The 19521-nt window shown below is 39.1% G+C and overlaps 1 protein-coding gene across 5 annotated transcripts in view; it reads left to right on the top strand.

Annotated features, from left to right (window-relative positions):
* WDFY3 (WD repeat and FYVE domain containing 3) overlaps positions 1–19521 on the top strand; it is a 260847-nt gene that overhangs the window by 67135 nt on the left and 174191 nt on the right. For all 5 annotated transcript variants that reach the window (XM_084881536.1, XM_084881535.1, XM_084881533.1 and 2 more), the window contains one exon: positions 14862–15072. In XM_084881536.1, coding sequence (XP_084737662.1) covers positions 14893–15072 — 180 coding nt within the window. In that variant the 5' untranslated portion in view covers positions 14862–14892. Of the gene's footprint in view, positions 1–14861; positions 15073–19521 lie in introns of those variants that run through there.

A 19521-nucleotide genomic window follows, 5' to 3' on the forward strand; every position in this document is an offset into this window, starting at 1 on the left:
GTTATGTGCAGTATGTAATTTTTTTGTGAGGAACTAAAATTAGCACATCTAGCCGAAGCCGGTTTGGCTCGGTGGATAGAGCATCGGTCTGAGGACTGAAAGGTCCCAGTTACGATTCCGGCCAAGGGCATGTACGTTGGTTGTGGGCACATCCCCAGTGGTGGGTGTGTGGGAGATAGCTGGTCGATGTTTCTCTCTCATGGATGTTTCTGGCTCTGTGTCCCTCTCCCTTCCTCTCTGTAAAAATCAATAAAATATATTTTAAAAAAAATAAAATTAGCACATTTAGAATTCAGAATATCTGGACATAAAGTCTGATGCCACCACATAACTGTATGTAAGTCTTTTAAATCTATTCACCCATCACCTATTGTGAACTAGGGATACAAAGTTAAGCAATATATGGTTCCCACCATTGAGGAAATTATAGTAAGTTACATGGAAGTAAATAACCACTTTTTAGTACAGGCAGTCCTTGGGTTAACGTCCGACTCGATGTATGTCATTTTGTGGTTATGTTGCCATCTCCCATTTATTTATAAAAAAAAAAAAAGTTCCATCATTTTGATGTATGTACATGTGTGCTTTATGGTTTTTATTATTTATGTACCACAAGTAACGGTCAGGAATTGTTACCTTTCTCTTAAATTTTTTTTACTGTCTCACTTCATTACTGCTGTGTATGTGCTCCATGTGAGTGACATAGGTGCTTATGGAGGTGGGTTCCACTTACGGCGAAAATCGAGTTACGTTGCACCATAGGAACGGATCTCTGACGTAACCAGAGGACCTACTGTATATGCTGGTTATAGTAGAATAACAGTAATGACAACTGTCACTTCCCGAGTACTGTGCCAGATAGTCCTCTAAGTGCCTTCCATGTAGGAACTCATTTGGTGAGGTACACCACAGCTCTGTGAGATAGGTGCTGGTGGTTCCTGGCTTTTCACACCTGAGGGATTTGATGTACAAGGGTAGTAACCGACCTATTCAAGTTCTATAGCTCGTAAGTAGTGCAATTAGGATTTTAAATGAGGCAGTTTATTGTCAAGCCCATATAACCACTTTGCATACTGCCTCTGAATAATGAATATTTCATGACAGAATGTAAACTAAAGTACCACAGAGGGATAAAAGATAGATCAATAAGCTCTGCCTGGGGGGCTGGGAAATACTTTTCTGAGGTGACCTCAGAGCTCAGCTACTAGGAAAAACAAAGGAGGGGGCACCTTTGGCAGAAAGAACAGGACACTTTTTTGACTCTCATGTTTTTTAGATATATATTGTCTAGTTTCCAGATATTTGGGGCTTTTCCCTCTGTCATTTGTTACTGATTTCCTGTTTAATTCCTTTGTGCTCCGAGAGCCTACTTGGTATGATTTCAGTTCTTTTGAGTTGTTAAGGTATGTGTTTATGGCCCTTGATGTGATCTGTCTTGATGAATACTCATGTGAGTTTGGAAAGAATATGTATTGTGTTGTTGGATGGAGTGTTCCATAAATATCAACTATAGATTTAGTCGATTGATAGTAATGTTCAGTAAACTTTATCTGTATTGATTCCCCGCACACTTGATGTCTCTGTTATTGTATGAGGGCTGTTGAGATCTCCAGCTCTAACAGGGAATGTGTCTTTTTCTTCCCTTAGTTCTGTCAGTTTTTCCTCACATAGTTGATACTCTTGTTAGGCTTATACACATGAAGGATTGCTATGTCTCCTTGGAGAATTGACCCTCTGTCAGTATGTAATACCCTTCTTTATCCATGATATTTTCCCCTGTTTTGAAGACTGTGTGTCTAAAATTAATATATTGTAGGTTATCAGCTTTCTTTTTTTTTATTGAGTTAGCATGATGTATCTTTCTTCATCTCTTTTACTTTTAGCCTATCTTATTACTTATATTTTTTATTCAAGATTATTACTAGTAGCTTGATGCATGAAATTCATGCACATTAAAAGGGAATTAATTAGAGGAAATATTTTAATATTACTATTTGCCCTTTATAATAGAAGTGTCAGAGATGAAAGAAAATTAGTAAAATGTATGTGAAAATCTTCCTCCTGTAAGAGTCTGGGGCACACTGTGGGCCCCAGAATCAAGTCCCCGCCCAACCGCATGTGCCTCAAAATTGCAGGAGATCCAGACCCGGCTGGCCCCACCCCATTGGGCAAGATCCAGACCCATCAAACCCCGCCGAGTGGGGGGTGCAGCCTCAGAGCCCCTGTCAAGCCCTGCCGGGTTGGGGGCACAGCCTCAGGTCCCGGGAGGATCCTCAGGTCCCCCCACCTGGCACTGGGGCAGGGGGCGTGGCCTGAAGTCCCCCGGCCTGAGCAGGATACGCACCTTGAGGTCCCCTGTCAAACCCCATCGGGTGGGGGGGTGCCTCCTCAGTTCCCCCGTCCCAGCACAGTGCCATGCAGCCTCAGGTCCCGGCTGATGGCTCATTAAGGCTCATTAGGGGAACTTGGCTTCTTGTGTTATGGAAACCCTGCCTTCGTGTGTGATGCAGCCATTTGTTATGGTGTGATGGTCAATTTGCATATTCTGTCTTTATTAGATAGGATATTTAAAGTAGCTTTCTTATAGACATAATGTATAGTTGGGACACATTTTTTAATCCACTCTGACATTCTCTGCCTTTTAATTGGTACATTTAGACCATTTACATTTAAAGTGATTGTTGATATAGTTGATTAATATCTGTCACTTTTGTAACTTTGCTCATCTGCCTTCTGTGTTGTTGGTTTTTTAAATATGTTTTTATTGATTTTAGAGAGGCAGGGAGAGAGAGAGGAAAACATGGATTGGCTGCCTTCTGTACAACCCACTGGGGTTGGGCTCCGGCAACCTGGACATGTGCCCTCACAGGGAATCAAACCCCGAAACCCTCCGATGCATGGATAGACACTTGATCAACTGAGCCACACTGGCCAAGGCTTGTGCCTTCTCTGGTTTTAACAGAGCATCCTAAATAATAAAAGTGTAATATGCAAATGGACCGAACATCAGAACGACCAGTTGGTGGGGGGCGGGGCCAGCAAGCTGGCAGTGCCAGGCCAGCCAAGGCATGTGCCAGCGGGCAGAGGGAGGGAATGGCGATTGGGGTGGTGGTGGTAATCAACCAGTGGTGGCAGAGGGGCGATGGGGGGGGGGGGGTAGCACCATCCCCTTATCTGCCCATCCTTTTCCTCCCGCAGAGGGAGGCCGGGAGGCAACAGCGGGGTGATGGGGCAGCGCTGTCCCAACTCCCGGTCCTCGCCTTCCGCAGATGGAGGCCAGACTGCTGTCAGTAGGACTTCCCCTGAGGACTCCCAGACTGAGAAGGTGCAGGCCAGGCTGAGAAATTGGAAATCATAGCTAAGGGAAGTGTTCTTTAAGGGAGGCACTTAAAGAACATTGCTTTTGATTCCGGAATATGCTTTTGTCTGTGAAGAGAGAGGATAAAGCACACTGAAAAGATACTTTGAGAAACTGTTCAATTCAGGGCCAGTATAGGTATTGGATGAGTTTGCACATGCGGTAAGAAGGGTGAGGGGATGATGGGATATAAATGAGATGGCTAATCTTGTAATATCTCAAAGATGAGGCTAAAATTGGATAATGACTTCTTGAAAGGCAAAAAATCATGCTTTAGCAGGTAGAGATTTTAAATTCTAATTCAGGGCTGTATCTGTGGTTCTTTTCCAGTGTATATGTTAGATTGCTGGGTTGTATGTCCAGATCATTGGGAGCCTCTCTAAATTTTTGCCTTTATTCTTAAAAAGTTCAAGAAGTTTTGCCTTTACTCTTCATAGTATAAGGAAAATATAGAATTTTCCCTCAGGAAGTTTAAGGAAAATTAAAAAAACCTGAGCAATTACTTAGTTTTTTGATGAAAGTATAAGATTTCCCTTAACTTTTTTTTTTTCTTGTGAAATTAAGGAAATTACTTAGAAAAATTTTTACCTATGCTACTCAAAGACTGCTAGTTAATTGACAAATACATTTTAAAAATTTAATCTATTTACTTGTTTTATACCTTTCTATAATTGAAGTAGTGGTAAACTGTTTAAAGGATTTGGGGTGGGGATAGTTAGTGTCTGGGATTTTCAAGCTTTAACACAAGAGATTAGAAAAGAAATGCTGCCTGGGCTCATTGCTATTTTACCTCATTGCTGTTTAAATAACCCCCTGTTGGCAGTGCAAATATTTTCTCCTGTGAAACAAAATAGAGTTCTTATACACAATAATCTTTATAAACATTCTGAAAACCCCCAAAACATTATCCCAAAATAATCATTCTATTTCTCCTTATTGTTATATTTTGCATATCTCTTCTATATTGCTTTAGAAACTTCTTATTGGGCATTCAACTAAGAAATAAACTTTCCCTTAATTTTTTATAATTTTGTAAGTCTCTAAAACATAGTACTACCATAAGAATCTATGCCGTTTCCTTTCTTACTTGCTTAAATACTTAATAAAAATGTAAATGAGAAGAATTGTTTCATGATCAAGCTGAAGGAAAAAAAGAAATTTAAAAATTATTAAATGCAACTAATGTGCTTGACACTTTATAGAAATGATGTTATTTTATGTATGCATTACACAAAGGTTGTGAAAAAAGATTTTACAGATGAGAGAAATCCATATGGGCATGTTTCTGCTGCTTTGACTGAGAAGTCTTTCACTCCTGAAGAGTATTTAAAACATGGTAGTTCTTGGTCTGAATATTCTATATAATATTTAATAAAAGTGTAATATGCAAACTGACCAAACGGCAGAATGACCGGCTGGCAGGGGACGGAGCCAGCCAGCATGCAGCACCAAGGCCATCCAAGGCATGTGCCAGCAGGCAGCGGGAGGGGACAGCAATGTGGGGGTTGGCAGTACCCAGCAGCAGCAACAGCAGCAGCAGGGCAATGGTGGGCAGGGCCGGCAGCTTGCCAGTTGGTGCCATCCCCTGATAGGCCTGCCCTGTTGCCTCCTGCAGAGGGAGGTGGACCCCCTTCCTCCCCTAGAGTGCATGAATTTTCATGCACTGAGCCTCTAGTACTTTAAATATAAACATTGAAGTGCAGACAAAGCAATGATTCAGCAAGCTGGTGTGCTTAAATGTTTCTTGGTAAATAAGGAGAAAGGGAGGAATCTTTTTTCTGTCACTGAGATTAACTGAGTAATTGAGAAATACCTGTAAACCCTTTTAACTAATTGATACCTATCCTTTTATACCTGATGAATATTAAATAACGATGGAGCAATAGCTCAATTACATTTAGTCAATGTTTGTCAATATGTGATCATGTGTTTTTGTTTTTTTTAATGAGATGAAAGCTGATTATTTTAGTGCATATTCTGAAAAAGCAAAAAGATTTCTTTCACATTCTAATTGCTACTTGGTACTAAATAATAAATATACTAGAGTCACAGTTCCTAAGAGTTCCTAAGTGTAATTTACACAGTTCCTAAGTGTAATTTAAAGTTAGCACATAAACATGAGTAGACTGGTAAGGGCACTTGACCAGAAGGTAAAGGTGTGGATTCTCATACAATTCCCTTTCATTGTAAAATTTTGAGCAAGTTGTTCTTGTCTTTGGCCTCCCTTAAAGGTGGAATAATCCTGTCTTCTGTACACTTGCTTAAGTTGGAATGAAGAACAAAGGAGATGGTGTGAAAGTGCTATGAAGCTCTCTACGTATAGAGTGATCCTTGATTTTTTTTTTCTTTCTTTTTTTAATGATACAGACTCCTTTGGAAGCTGTGGATCTCTTAGAAAACATTTTTAAAGAATAGGAGATCATGAATTCCCTAATCCCTAACCACAGACTTTATATTATGAACTGTGGCTATAGGCTAAGGAAAAGGAGCAGAGCTATGCATAATGTAAAATGTTACCTAATTTACAAACGTGTAATTCACTTCAAATTATGTTTTTGTTCTGGGGATTTTTAGGACTGCACTCACTAGCACATAGTAGGCTATTTGAATATATTTTGAAATCTTTTTATTTATATTTGGAGGACTTGCTTATTTTCCAAGAACAGCTTTGAACTGGACTAACTTGTTTGTCATTTAGTAATTCAGAGCTGTCCCCTGGTGTTTGCCTTTATGTCTAAGCATTCTTCCCTGAGATTGGACCTCTTAGAAAGTGTATTAACTGCTCTTTGCACAGTGGTGGCTCAGCACAGACAAGCCGTTGGCAGAACTCTAAGCAGAGTGTGTCTTTTTGCTCCTCACCTGTGATGCGTCACATCTTGGCCTCCGGTTGCAGTCAGCTGTCGTGCATAAGCCTATGCTTGTAGCCCAACACAGAGTCACTCAAAATTCTCAAGGACACATGTTTAAGATACTAGTTCTTCTTATAGTTTAAAAAATCAGTAATCAGATGTTTAGTAAAAAAGTTCTAGCCTGTAGCAGTCTTTCATTTTTTTTTAAAGAAATGACATACTGGCTTATGTGGTTATGTAGCAAGATTTAAAATGAATCTTCAGATTATTCCCGCTTTTCACAGATGAAAAAGCAAATTGCTTTTCTTCCAGATTCTGTGTATTCAGACTATCCTCCCAGCTTTCCTGAATCCTTTGTGAGATATCCTGTTTTTGTGTCTGAAATGAGCTAAATGCTGGCACAGTGCGTGGTGGTTGAAAAGGGCTGGTGGTGCTTTCTGAAAACTTAGTGTTATTGATTCTGGTATATATTCTACCCGAGTGGTCGGTTTATTTATTTCTTAACTGCAGCTCTAGCCAGGGATACATTTTATATTATGATGCAGTACACACAAAAACCCTCTTACTTAAAAAATAGTTAATTATTATTTCGTGAAATAATAATTACCCTTACTATATGTACTCAAATATCTTTTTTATTTAATTTCAAAAATACTCATTATGACCTACTAAATGAATTAACATGTCCTACCAAAGGGTTTCAAGCCACAGTTTGAAAAAGTGGTCTTCAGTTGTATAATTTTCAGTCATGTGATTTGTAGAATATATTGGGATATCATTTTAGTTAAGTTTTATATATTTTCAAACTATAACATAAAGTAATCTCTTTAGCAGGTACCTAAGTATAATCCTTTATTTAGAAAAAATATATATAAATTAAAACTGGAAAAACTATGTTTTTTTTTTTTTTTTTTTTTTTTTTTTTTTTTTTTTAATTTATTTATTTATTTATTTATTTATTTTTTACATATTTTCTTGATTTTTTTTTTTATTGCCCCCCTCCCTCCCTCCCACACATCCCCTCCCTCCCCATAGTTTTATGTCCATTGGTTGTACTTATATGCATTTATACAAGTCCTTCGGTTGATCTATTATCTCCCCCTGATATCCCTACCCTCCCCACTGTAATTTGACAGTCTGCCTGTTGCTTTACTTTCTCTATATCTGTCTCTTGGTTCATCAGTTTATAAAGATCTTTATCATCCACCGATGTGTGAGGTCATGTGGTGTTTCTCTTTCGTTGATTGGCTTATTTCACTCAGCATGATGCTCTCCAATTCCATCCAGGTTGCTGCAAATGATGAGAATTCCTTCTTCTTTATGGCAGCATAGTATTCCATTGTGTAGATGTACCATAGTTTTTGGATCCAATCATCTGCTGACGGGCACCTAGGCTGTTTCCAAATTCTGGCTATTGTAGATTGTGCTGCTATGAACATAGGGGTGCATATATCCTTTCTGATTGGTGTTTCTAGTTTCTTGGGATATATTCCTAGAAGTGGGATTACTGGGTCAAATGGGAGTTCCATTTTCAGTTTTTTGAGGAAACTCCACACTGTTCTCCACAGTGGTTGCACCAGTCTGCATTCCCACCAGCAGTGCACGAGAGTTCCTTTTTCTCCGCAACCTCGCCAACACTTGTCGTTTGTTGATTTGTTGATGTTGGCCATTCTGACAGGTGTGAGATGGTACCGCATTGTTGTTTTGATTTGCACCTCTCGGATACTTAGTGACTTTGAGCATGTTTTCATGTGCCTTTTGGCCTTCCTTCTGTCTTCTTTTGAAAATATTCTGTTTAGGTCCATTGCCCATTTTTTAATTGGATCATTCATCTTCCTTTTATTTAGTTGTATAAGCTGTCTGTAAATGTTGGAGATTAAACCTTTATCAGTGGTAATATTTGCAAATATGATCTCCCACACCGTGGGCTTTCTTGTTGTTTTATTGATGGTTTCTTTTGCTGTAAAAAAGCTTTTTATTTTGAAGTAGTCCCATTTGTTTATTTTCTCTTTAGCTTCCATTGCCCTAGGGGCAGTATCAGTGAAGAAGTTATTTTGGGATACGTCTGAGATTTTGCTACCTGTGGATGCTTCTAGTATTTTTATGGTTTCCCGTCTGATGTTTAAGTCCTGTATCCATTTTGAGTTTATCCTTGTGAATGGTGTAAGTTGGTGATCTAGTTTCATTCTTTTGCATGTGTCTTTCCAATTTTCCCAACACCATTTATTGAAGAGACTGTCTTGACTCCATTGTATATTCGTGCCTCCTTTGTCAAATATTAATTGAGCATAGTGATTTGGGTTGATATCTGGGTTCTCAATTCTATTCCATTGATCTATTTGTCTGTTCTTGTGCCAGTACCAGGCTGTTTTGAGAACAGTGGCTTTGTAGTATAGTTTGAAGTCTGGTATTGAGATCCCTCCTACTTTACTCTTCTTTCTCAGAATCGCTGTGGCTATTCGGGGTCTTTTATTGTTCCAAATGAACTTTTGGAGAGTTCTTTCTAGGTCAGTGAAATATGTCGTTGGTATTTTAATGGGGAGTGCATTGAACCTATAGATTGCTTTAGGAAGTATGGACATTTTGATGATGTTGATCCTACCAATCCATGAACATGGTATGTTCTTCCATCTCCTTACATCTTCCTCTATCTCTTTTTTCAGTGTCGTGTAGTTTTCCGCAAATAGGTCCTTTATTTCTTTAGTTAAATTTATTCCTAGGTATCTTAATTTTTTTGGTGCGATGGTGAATGGAATTGCTTTTTTAGCCTCTGTTTCTGTAGTTTCACTGTTGGTGTATAGAAATGCCATGGATTTCTTGGCATTAATTTTATATCCTGCTACGTTGCCAAATTCATTTATTAAGTCAATTAGTTTTTTAATGGAGTCTTTTGGGTTTTTTATGTACAATATCATGTCATCTGCAAATAAGGATAACTTTACTTCTTCTTTTCCAATTTGGATGCCTTTTATTTCCTCCTCTTGTCTAATTGCAATGGCTAGTACTTCCAGAACTATGTCAAACAGGAGTGGCGATAGTGGGCATCCCTGTCTTGTTCCTGTTCTTAGAGGGAATGGTTTTAGTTTTTGCCCATTGAGTATAATGTTGGCTGTGGGTTTATCATATATAGCTTTTATTATGTTGAGGTATGATCCTTGTACTCCCACTTTTTTAAGAGTTTTTAACAGGAAAGGGTGTTGGATTTTGTCAAATGCTTTTTCTGCGTCAATTGATATGACTATATGATTTTTATCTTTCAATTTGTTTATGTGATGTATCACGTTTATTGATTTGCGGATATTGTACCATCCTTGCATTCCTGGAATAAATCCTACTTGGTCATGGTGTATGATCTTTGTGATGTTCTTCTGGAGTCGATTTGCTAGAATTTTGTTGAGGATTTTGGCATCTATGTTCATGAGGGATATTGGCCTGTAATTTTCTTTCATTGAGTTGTCTTTATCTGGTTTTGGTATTAGGGTGATGTTGGCTTCATAGAAGGAGTTCGGAAGTGTTCCTTCCTCTTGGATTTTTTGGAATAGTCTGAGGAGGATAGGTTTTAGTTCTTCCTTGAATGTTTGGTAAAACTCTCCTGTGAAGCCATCTGGCCCTGGGCTTTTGTTTGCTGGAAGCTTTTTGATGACGGTTTCAATTTCTTCCCACGTCACTGGTCTATTGAGATTTTTAGATTCTTCCTGATTGAGTTTTGGCAGTTTGTATTTTTCTAGGAATATGTCCATTTCCTCCAGGTTGTTTAGTTTGTTGGAATAGAGTTGTTCGTAGTATTTTGTAACAATCTGTTGTATTTCGGTGGGGTCTGTTGTTATTTCACCTCTTTCATTTCCGATTTTGTTTATTTGGGTCCTCTCTCTTTGTTTCTTGGTTAGCCTGGCTAGAGGTCCATCAATCTTGTTTATCCTTTCGAAGAACCAGCTCTTGGTTTTGTTGATCTTATGTATTGTTTCTTTGGTCTCTATGTCATTTATCTGTGCTCTGATTTTTGTTATTTCCTTCCTTCTGCTTACACTGGGCTTTTCTTGTTGCTCTTTTTCTAACTCTTTGAGTTGTAGAGTTAGTTCATCTGTTACCATTTTTTCTAGTTTTTTGCAATAGGCTTGTAAGGATATGAACTTCCCTCTCAAAACTGCTTTTGCTGTGTCCCATAGATTTTGGATTGTTGTGTTTTCATTGTCATTTGTTGCCAGGATGTTTTTAATTTCTTCCTTGATTTCTCTGGTAACCCAGTCCTTGTTTAATAGCATGTTGTTTAGTCTCCATGTATTTGATTTCTTTGGATTATTTTTATTGTAATTAATTTCCAGTTTTATGCCACTATGGTCTGAGAAGATGCTTGATATGATTTCTATCTTCTTGAATTTGAATAGACTCTGCCTATGTCCCAAAATGTGGTCTATCTTTGAGAATGTCCCATGTGCACTTGAGAAGAATGTATATTCTGTGGCTTTGGGGTGGAATGTTCTAAAGATGTCAATTAATTCCATCTGGTCTAGTGAGTCGTTTAGGATTGATATTTCTTTGCTGCTTTTTTGTTTAGATGATTTGTCGAAGGGTGACAGTGGGGTATTAAAATCTCCTACTATGATTGTATTGCTATTAATCTCTCCCTTAATGTCCTCCAGCAGTTTTTTTATGTATTTGGGTGCTCCTGTATTGGGTGCATATATATTTACCAGGGTTATTTCTTCTTGTTGGATTGTACCCTTTAGTATTATGAAGTGACCTTCATTATCTCTTGTTATGTCCTTCACTCTGAGATCTAATTTGTCAGATATAAGTATTGCTACCCCAGCTTTTCTTTCCTTTCCATTTGCCTGGAAAACTTTTTTCCATCCCTTCACCCTCAGTCTGTGTGCATCTTTTTTTCTGAGGTGGGTTTCTTGTAGGCAACAGATGTAAGGGTCTTGTTTTCTTATCCAATCTGACACCCTATGTCTTTTGATTGGAGCATTTAATCCATTTACATTTAAGGTTATTATTGATAGGTACTCATTTGATGGCATTTTTATTCTATACCCATGTTCCTTCTTCAATTCCTATTTCTTTATTTTTACAGTAGACCCTTTAGCATTTCTTGCATTGCTGGTTTGGTGGAGATAAATTCCTTCAGTCTTTTTTTGTCTGTGAAGCTCCTGATTTCCCCTTCAATTTTGATTGATAGTCTTGCTGGGTACAGTATTCTTGGATTCAGACCCTTCCTTTGCATGACTTTGTATATTTCATCCCATTCCCTTCTGGCCTGATATGTTTCTGTTGAGAAATCAGTTGCTAGTCTGATGGGGGTTCCTTTGTAAGTAACTTTCTGTCTCTCTCTGGCTGCTTTTAAGATTCTTACTTTGTCGTTGTTGTTTGCCACTTTAATTATAATGTGCCTTGGCGTCTGTCTTCTGGGATTCATTTTGCTTGGGACTCTGCGAGCATCTTGGATTTGTGTGGGTTTTTTCTTCTCTATCTCAGGAAAGTTTTCTGTCATTATTTCTTGAAATACTTTTTCCACGTCTACCTCAGTTTCCTTTCCTTCTGGAACCCCTATTATTCGAATATTATTTTGTTTTGTAATGTCCCAAAGCTCCCGTAGGCTCTCCTCCTGCTTTTTAATCTTTTTTTCTAGAAGCTGCTCTAATTGGGTATTTTTTTCCATCTTGTCTTCTAGCTCACTGATGCGGTCTTCCGCTTCATCTAGTCTACTCTTGATGCTTTCTATTGAGTTCTTCATGGTAGCGATGTCATTTTTCATTTCTTCTTGGTTCTTCCTCAATTCCTGATGGTTCTTCCTCATTTCTTCTTGGTTATTGTCAAATTTCTCTTCCATTCTTTTTAGCCAACCAATAATCATTATTCTGAACTCTTGCTCTGGTAGGCTGCTTGCCTCTGGCTCGTTTACTTCCTTTTCTGGTGATGCCTGCTTTTCTTTCATTTGTGGGGTGTTTCTTTGTCTTCCCATGGTATCTCTTTTCAGGATGTCTGGTTATGTGGTGTTCTTTCTCTTGCGTTAATTTATAGGTGCAAAATACAACACTACCATGTACAACACGAGAGGCACTTAACAGGAATGTATTTACAATATTAATAACCTCTAATAAAGGTAACCCCTAGCGATAGGCAAATTAGGGTATAGGAGAGAAGGAAGGAAGGAAGGTAAAAATAAAATAAAGAAAAATTAAAAAAAAAAAAAAGTCAAAGAAGAAATAAAGTAATGACAAAATGAAGTTAGAAAACAGGGAGAAAAAGAAGAGAGAGAGAGAAAGAGAGAGAGAGAGAGAGAGAGAGAGAGAGAGAGAGAGAGAGAGAGAGAAGAAGCAAACTAAAAAAATGGGAAACAAACTATATATATGTGGAGAAAATTGCCATAGATCAACCAGTGAGCCCAGCCAATGCCGGTAACAATACTTGGAAATTAATACAAACTACAATACAATATCCACTATTATTAAGTAAGGTTATGATATACAGAAGTCAAAGAAACAAACAAAAACAGAGGATTTAAAAAAAATTACAAAGCAACAATAACAACACTGGAATAAGCATAACAATTTCACTGAAAAGCACCAATATTCACAATAATCAACCTTCACTCAAACAATGAGAAAAGGATAGAAAGTAGAACCGTTTTTTTTTGTGTGTTTTTTTTTTTTTTTTTTTTTTAACTAGTTAATATAGTGCAGAGAGTGATATTTATACACTTGTATCAGGGGTTGGAACTTAGATCTATGAGTATAGTGAGAGCTTTAGCAGGGGGTATACAGAAAGAATAGAGGAAAAACTAAAGCCGGAAAGGGATAGGATAAACTGGAGACTAAAAGGTTAAAGTTTAGTAAGAGAGTGATGGGGTAAAGGTCGAATTGAGATAGGGTTGAATGATGCTATAGTAGAGATTAAAATAGAATGAAGGTTACTCCCAATGTAAAATAAAGACGAAGTAAAATGGTACTGGGGAGGAAAAGAAAAATTAAAAAAAATTGCAAAATAGCAGTAGTAATAGTGAAGATAGAGATTGAAAAATGTAATAATTGAAAAGGTAAAATCAAGTAAGGAAAAAAGAAAAAAAATCGTTTCTGAAGTAAAAGATGTAAAAAATGAAAATTAAATAAAAAATGTAAAAAATGAAAATAAAATAAAGAATAGTATAATTAGCATAAAATTGTCCAGTAGAGTTCAATCACTTCCTCTGTTATTGTATTTGGTATGCCTGGTTCTTGGATCAGAGAGTCTTGCAGTTCCCAGCTTTCCACTGCACCTCAGTTTTGTAAGGTAGTCCTTAATTTTAGGCAGGCTATATCTTAGTTATTTGTGTCCATTTATTTATTTTTGATTAATTAAAAGAAAAAGAAAAAGAAAAAAGAAAAAAGAAAAAAAAAAAGAAAAAAAAAAAAAAAAAAGGCAGTTTGTAGTTCAGCCCTTAGGTGTCAGTGTTACTGGTTTGACCTCCCAGACTTTGGTTGCTCTGGCCCTCTTTCTCTCTGGGGGCGGGCCCTCGCAGCTCTCCCGGGCTACAATATAGGCGGGGCCACGGCCGCTCTGGGGGCGGGGCCTCGCGGCGCTCCGGGCCGCGGTGCTCTGGGCCGCTCTGGGGCCGGGGCCTCACAGCGCTCCTGGTGGCGCGCTCAGGGCCGCTCTGGGGGCGGGGCCTCGCGGCGCTCCGGGCCGCGGTGCTCTGGGCCGCACTGGGGCCGGGGGCCTCATGGCGCTCCGGGGCCGTGGAGCTCAGGGCCGCACTGGGGCCGGGCCTCGCGGCGCTCCTGGTGGCGCGCTCTGGGCCGCTCTGGGGGCGGGGCCTCGCTGGAGCAATGGCGCTATCGCAGCCTGAACTCTCAGCCTAGCCACGCAGACTCTGACCTTTCTGTGGGTGGTTGAAGAGCTTCCTTGAATCCACCCGCTTGCTCCGATCGGGGCGCCACAGGTGCTCGATGGACTCCTCGGCTGTGGGTTTTCCAGGCCTCAGAGAAGCTGCTCCCTTCCTGGTAGGGTGGCGCCGCCTTTGCGCTGAGCCCGGAGCTCCGGGAGAAGTCGGGAGTGCTGGCCGCTTGGTCAGGAAAAATTGTCCAGCGGACACTTCCTTACCTTCCTAGAGTGATCCGCTGCCCCTTAGCTGCTAATCAACATTCCCTGAGCGACTCAGATGTTGCTTCTATCTGTTTTGGGACCGGGGTCAGAACAAGTCCGGCTGTTCGGTCGCCATCTTCAAGCTCCGCCTCTGTTTTGTTTTTTTGTGTGGATGGAGTTCTTTGTTTGGATGCTTTGAGATAAAGGGTGAACTTTCTGCTCTTTCATTTTTTTTTTACATGTATTTAGCTATTCAGCAACATATTAATAGTAAGATTTGTGATCCCGTTTTTTGTTGAACTTGATATGATTAACTGAAAACATTTGCCCAGTTAATGTTTTACATTTAATGGTTTACATTTTATACAAATTGGGTCAAAGCTAGTAAGATCGTTGAATGCCATAATTGTAATTTGTCATTTAGAAAGATGTATCAGAATTATCTTTGCCTTTCTACTTTTTCTTTTTAAAGAAGTAGAAAAAGTATCTTAGTCGGAATTTTCTACTTTTCAGACTTGTTAGGAGCTCTGTAGGAATGCTTGACCTATCAGACAGTGGCATTTTGACTGTTTCTGGTGAACATCTTTCTGCAGGATTACAAGTGTTGATCACCAGCCCGCCAAGATGAACATGGTGAAGAGGATCATGGGGCGCCCACGGCAGGAGGAGTGCAGCCCGCAGGACAACGCCTTGGGGCTGATGCACCTCCGCCGGCTCTTCACTGAGCTGTGCCATCCTCCTCGGCACATGACTCAGAAGGAACAAGAGGAGAAGCTGTACATGATGCTGCCAGTGTTTAACAGGGTGAGTCCAGGCTGCCAAGCACATGCCTTCCAGGACTGGGTGGCAACACCAGAATCTTAAGGTCATAATAAGTCACAGGTAGGAAAAGCGATAGAATGAGTTAAGTCGTTAAGATGTTTTCATTTCTTCCTATTAGTTTGCTATGAAGTAGTATGACTTGATGTGAGACCCTGTCAAAAGTGAACTCTACTTAGTTCTTACAGATAAAAGGAAAAATGAGCATTTTGTAAAAGGTTCCTCTAATGGTTGAGTTTGGGAGGAGGGATAGATTGTAAATTATCATTTTTATTTCCATTATTTTTGAAGTGACGGTTTTATTGCACCAAGTGGTGCAATTGCCCAAATGCTCTGTCTACTTTTAAGGAATCATCTCAGTTTTCTTTCTTGTTTGGCAGGTTTTCTCTCAGAGATTAAAAGAAAATAGTTACAGGCCCTAGAGAGTCTAAATAGAGTTAGTGTTTTATTGTATTTTATCAAGTTGATACATGTAGCAATCTTAGTGGGGATTTTTAAAATAATTTTTAAGTTTTTATCGAAGGTGTACAAGTACATAGGTTAAAAAGCCAACTAGTTCACAGGCTAATAGGTGCCCCAATGCTCTCCACTGCTGATTGCTGCTGCCACTTTTAGCTCTCTCAGCCTTTAAATAACATACTTTTACTGCTGGTTTCTTGATTATGCAGTCTTAATTGACTTCCTACTGAGGATTATGAAAAATTACCTTTTTAAATTCTCCATTCTCCAAACTATAACAAGCATATATTTACTCACTAGTACATGCTGCCCTCATCCTTGTCCTTTTCATGTAGTATACATTTGTTTAAGCAGTGTTTGTGTTTGTACTGGCTGATTGTGGTGTGAATAGTGTTCACAGATGGACCTTATAGTATACCACCATTATTCCCACTCTTGTAGAACTTGTTTTCCCCAGACTTCATACTATTACTGTCTCCATTTCTGTCTTTCCTGCATGTCTCTATTTCCCTCCCTTCTCATTTCTCTTTCTCTCCTGCTTCCCTTTCTTTTTATCTCCCCTAGGTCTTCTTTTCCCTCTATCTTTCTATATTTCCCTCCCTTGCCCCAAACTAACTTTTTTAGATTAAGCTTATTTTATATTTTTAATTTCCCTGAATACTTTCTTTTATTCTTTTAAAATTGTGCAGTATCTTCTCTCATTTTTCTGAAATATTAAAATTTTTTCAAATTTTTTTTAACTTCTTACATTGTTATTTTTCTCTAAATTGCTTTTTTCTTTGTATTGTCTTTCATATTAGAGTAGGCTTCAGCTGTGGTGTGATAGTTGTCTACACATTGGTACCTATTTATGTTAAACTAGAGGCCCAGTTCATGAATTCATGCCCGGGTAGGGTCCAGCCTGCCTGCCCCAATGGGGGCCTATTGGGCCGGGTCAGTGGGGTGGGGAGGTTGTAGGAGATTGGTCAGCTGGCCCTGCCTCTGATCAGGGGGCGGGCTGGCCTGGGGGAGGAGCCATGTGAGGTTGGGGGGTCCGAGTGGGGCCCCAATTGGGCTGGTTGGCTGCCGTAGTGCATGTCATAGTGACTGGTCATTCCGTCATTCCAGTCACTTGGCTTTTGCATATATAGATGTATAAATAAACATTGTGCCATCCATTGTACTATGCACTGGAGTTTCTGAGATAAAACAGTCTAATCTTGCGAAGCTCAAGTATAATGAGGAAGCTAAGCATAGAATTCTGTGGGAGGAGAGATCGCACAGAAACAGAGAACACAACAACAAGGAAAGGTGGAGTTAGAGATGCAGGAGAGTAACGTGGCACCCTGGAAAGAGAGTTATCTGAAAGTCTGACGGGGTCCGGGAAGGGAAGTCTCCCTCAAGAATGTGATGTGATTCTTGAGTTTTAAAAGATAAGCATTAGTCAGATTAGAATTGACAGGAATAACTTAACCAAGAATGTAATTCAAGTAAGAAGTTAAAGGATAAGTAAAGGTAAAAGGCAACAAACATTCTAATATCTACCAGTGTCTATAAGCAGTCCAAGGAATTGATTTTTTTAAAAATGTATCATGGTTATTTTCTCTTCCTTTTACCACCCTCTACCCAGCCTCCAATCACCCTAGGCCTTCCCCACACTATTATCTGTGTCCATGGGTTATGCATATATGTGCTTTGGTTAATCTCTTTCCTTTCCTCCTGCCCCCCTCACCGCTGAGATCTGTCAGTAGGTTCCATGCTTCCATGCCTCTGGACCTATTTTGTTTGTTAGTTTATTTTGTTCTTTAGATTCTATACATAAGTGAGATCATGTGATATTTGTCTTTCTCTGACTGGCTTATTTTGCGTAGCATAATAATCTCCAGGTCTATCCATACTGACACAAAGGGTGGGAGATACTTCTTTTTTATAGCTGCATGGTATTTCATTGTGTCTACTGATGGGCATTCGGCTTTTTCCAGTTGATTTTATGTCAAGGAAAGGTAAAAAAAGACTGTCAAGACTGATAGGCATATGGTGAGCTAATACTTTTATTAAGAACTAATACTTTTCCTGGAGATGTGCAGAGCCATCAAACTATTCTAAGCAATAGAATGAGAGAGTAGAAGGGGCCAAGGCAAGGCTTTCTCCTAGGTTTCTAATTTGGGAAACTGGATGGGTGTTTTCCCAGTAGCCGAGAAAGAAAAGGTTTAGGATAGGTTCCGTTTGGAGCATGGAGTCTAAATGAATTGTGAGCTTCCAGGTAGAGATATTTATAGACAATTAAAAGGAATTTGGCTGGACACATATTTTTGGGAATCGTTAGCAAACCCTGGACTGGGACAGGAGATTACTCGTGATTTGTACTGCCAAGCGCAAGGAGCAGTAAAGGATGAACCATGGATAATATGAATGTTTAGTGAAAGAAGGGCTGCCCAAAAAGGATACAGAAGAGGTGCTGGTCAATGGCAGTACAAAAAGAATCAGGAGAGGGTAGTGATAGCACTTGAGATAAAAGTTGCTAGGAGGAGAGCAGACAACGATGTCAGGTACAATAGTGAGACTAAGTAATGAGGCCTGAAGAACATTCTTGAGATTTGTCAGTTGGGAAGTTACTGAATGGTGAAACCAGAAAGCAGTGAGTGAGTGAATGGGAGATGAGAAGAGAGTAGGTATATAGTTGGCTTGTAGAAATTTGAAAGAAAAGAGAACAAAAGAGATTGGTGGAGTTGAATCTGACAATAAAAAGGTGTTTGCTTGTATGTTTCTAGTGTTTTGCCTTGTTTTTAAAGATAGGGAAGATCCAGGCATGCTTATAAAGAGAAGGGAAGGGAAAATGTGTGAATTTTCAAGAGAGAGAGAAAATGAGGTAGGAGAGCCTGGAGTCAGATAGGTGGTTGAGCCTACAGTTGGAAAGCATATGTATTTTGTTGGGTGTGAATAAGTGGGAAGTTGAATAAGATCTTGTTTAATGACCTCAATTTCCTGTTGTTATCAACAGAATGTGTGGTCTGTTAAGAGTCTTAAAGAAGTAGGTTGACTAAGGGACTTGAGGAAATTGTGATGGTTTGGAATATCTATTAAAGAAAGGGGATGAGAGAGACAGTGGAAAAGGAACATAAAAGAGTATGGAGGGCCCAGTGAAAGTTGGAGATAATAAGTTTGCACTGGATCTTATCCATGCTGGTGTGTGATTTTTCTCTTTCCAGGCGTTCAGCAGCCTGTAGAAGTTAGAGAAGGCAGACAGATACACTATTTATTGGAGTTGAGGTTTTGCTGGGCTGGTAAGTAGAAGGAAGGAACATAGTAAGAGAGAGACCAGTTCATATGTCATCTCTGGGATTAGGTAGGTAGAATAGGACTAGAGGATGGAAACACTAATATATTTATCAGAGGATGTTCATTTTTTAATCTATGAAATAAGAGGTAAGAATGATGGATTGAGTAGATGGTGAGAAGGAACGAGAAGAGAGGTGAAGAAACATTTAAAATAGCTGTTTTGAAAATGGGAGAGAGAACTGATTGTGGACAAACCATTTTTTTCAAGTCCTGTTGAGGTAAGTCATTAATTTTGGTTGGAACCAATTCTGGGAAGTTTGTTTAGTTTGGTTTAATTTATGTACTGTTGGCTGCTGAATAAGCTAATTTCCTTCTCTCAGACTTAAGAACATTTACAGAGGTGATAGTTGAGAATAGTTAGGCCAGTTGTAGTTTTATCTATTAGCATAAATTGATAGGTAATATCCTACATATGTATCCAATGTATTCATTAGTTAGGTTTCTACAGTCAAGTGAGTATTAGGAGAGAATAATTGTACAGGAATTTCTTCTTTTGAAGGGTAGATTTTAGATGCTTTGGAGATTATCCTCTATTAGACGGTTTGACTTAGTTCTCTTGCATTCTCAATTGTCATAAGTCTCATTAACTTTAAATTCTTTCAAATCAAAAGTTTTTAACTGGCTGATTAAAGGCACATTTATATGCCTTGCCTTACA

The sequence above is a fragment of the Pipistrellus hanaki genome (assembly GCF_964339955.1).
Source record: "Pipistrellus hanaki genome assembly, chromosome: 1".
NCBI lineage: Eukaryota > Metazoa > Chordata > Mammalia > Chiroptera > Vespertilionidae > Pipistrellus > Pipistrellus hanaki.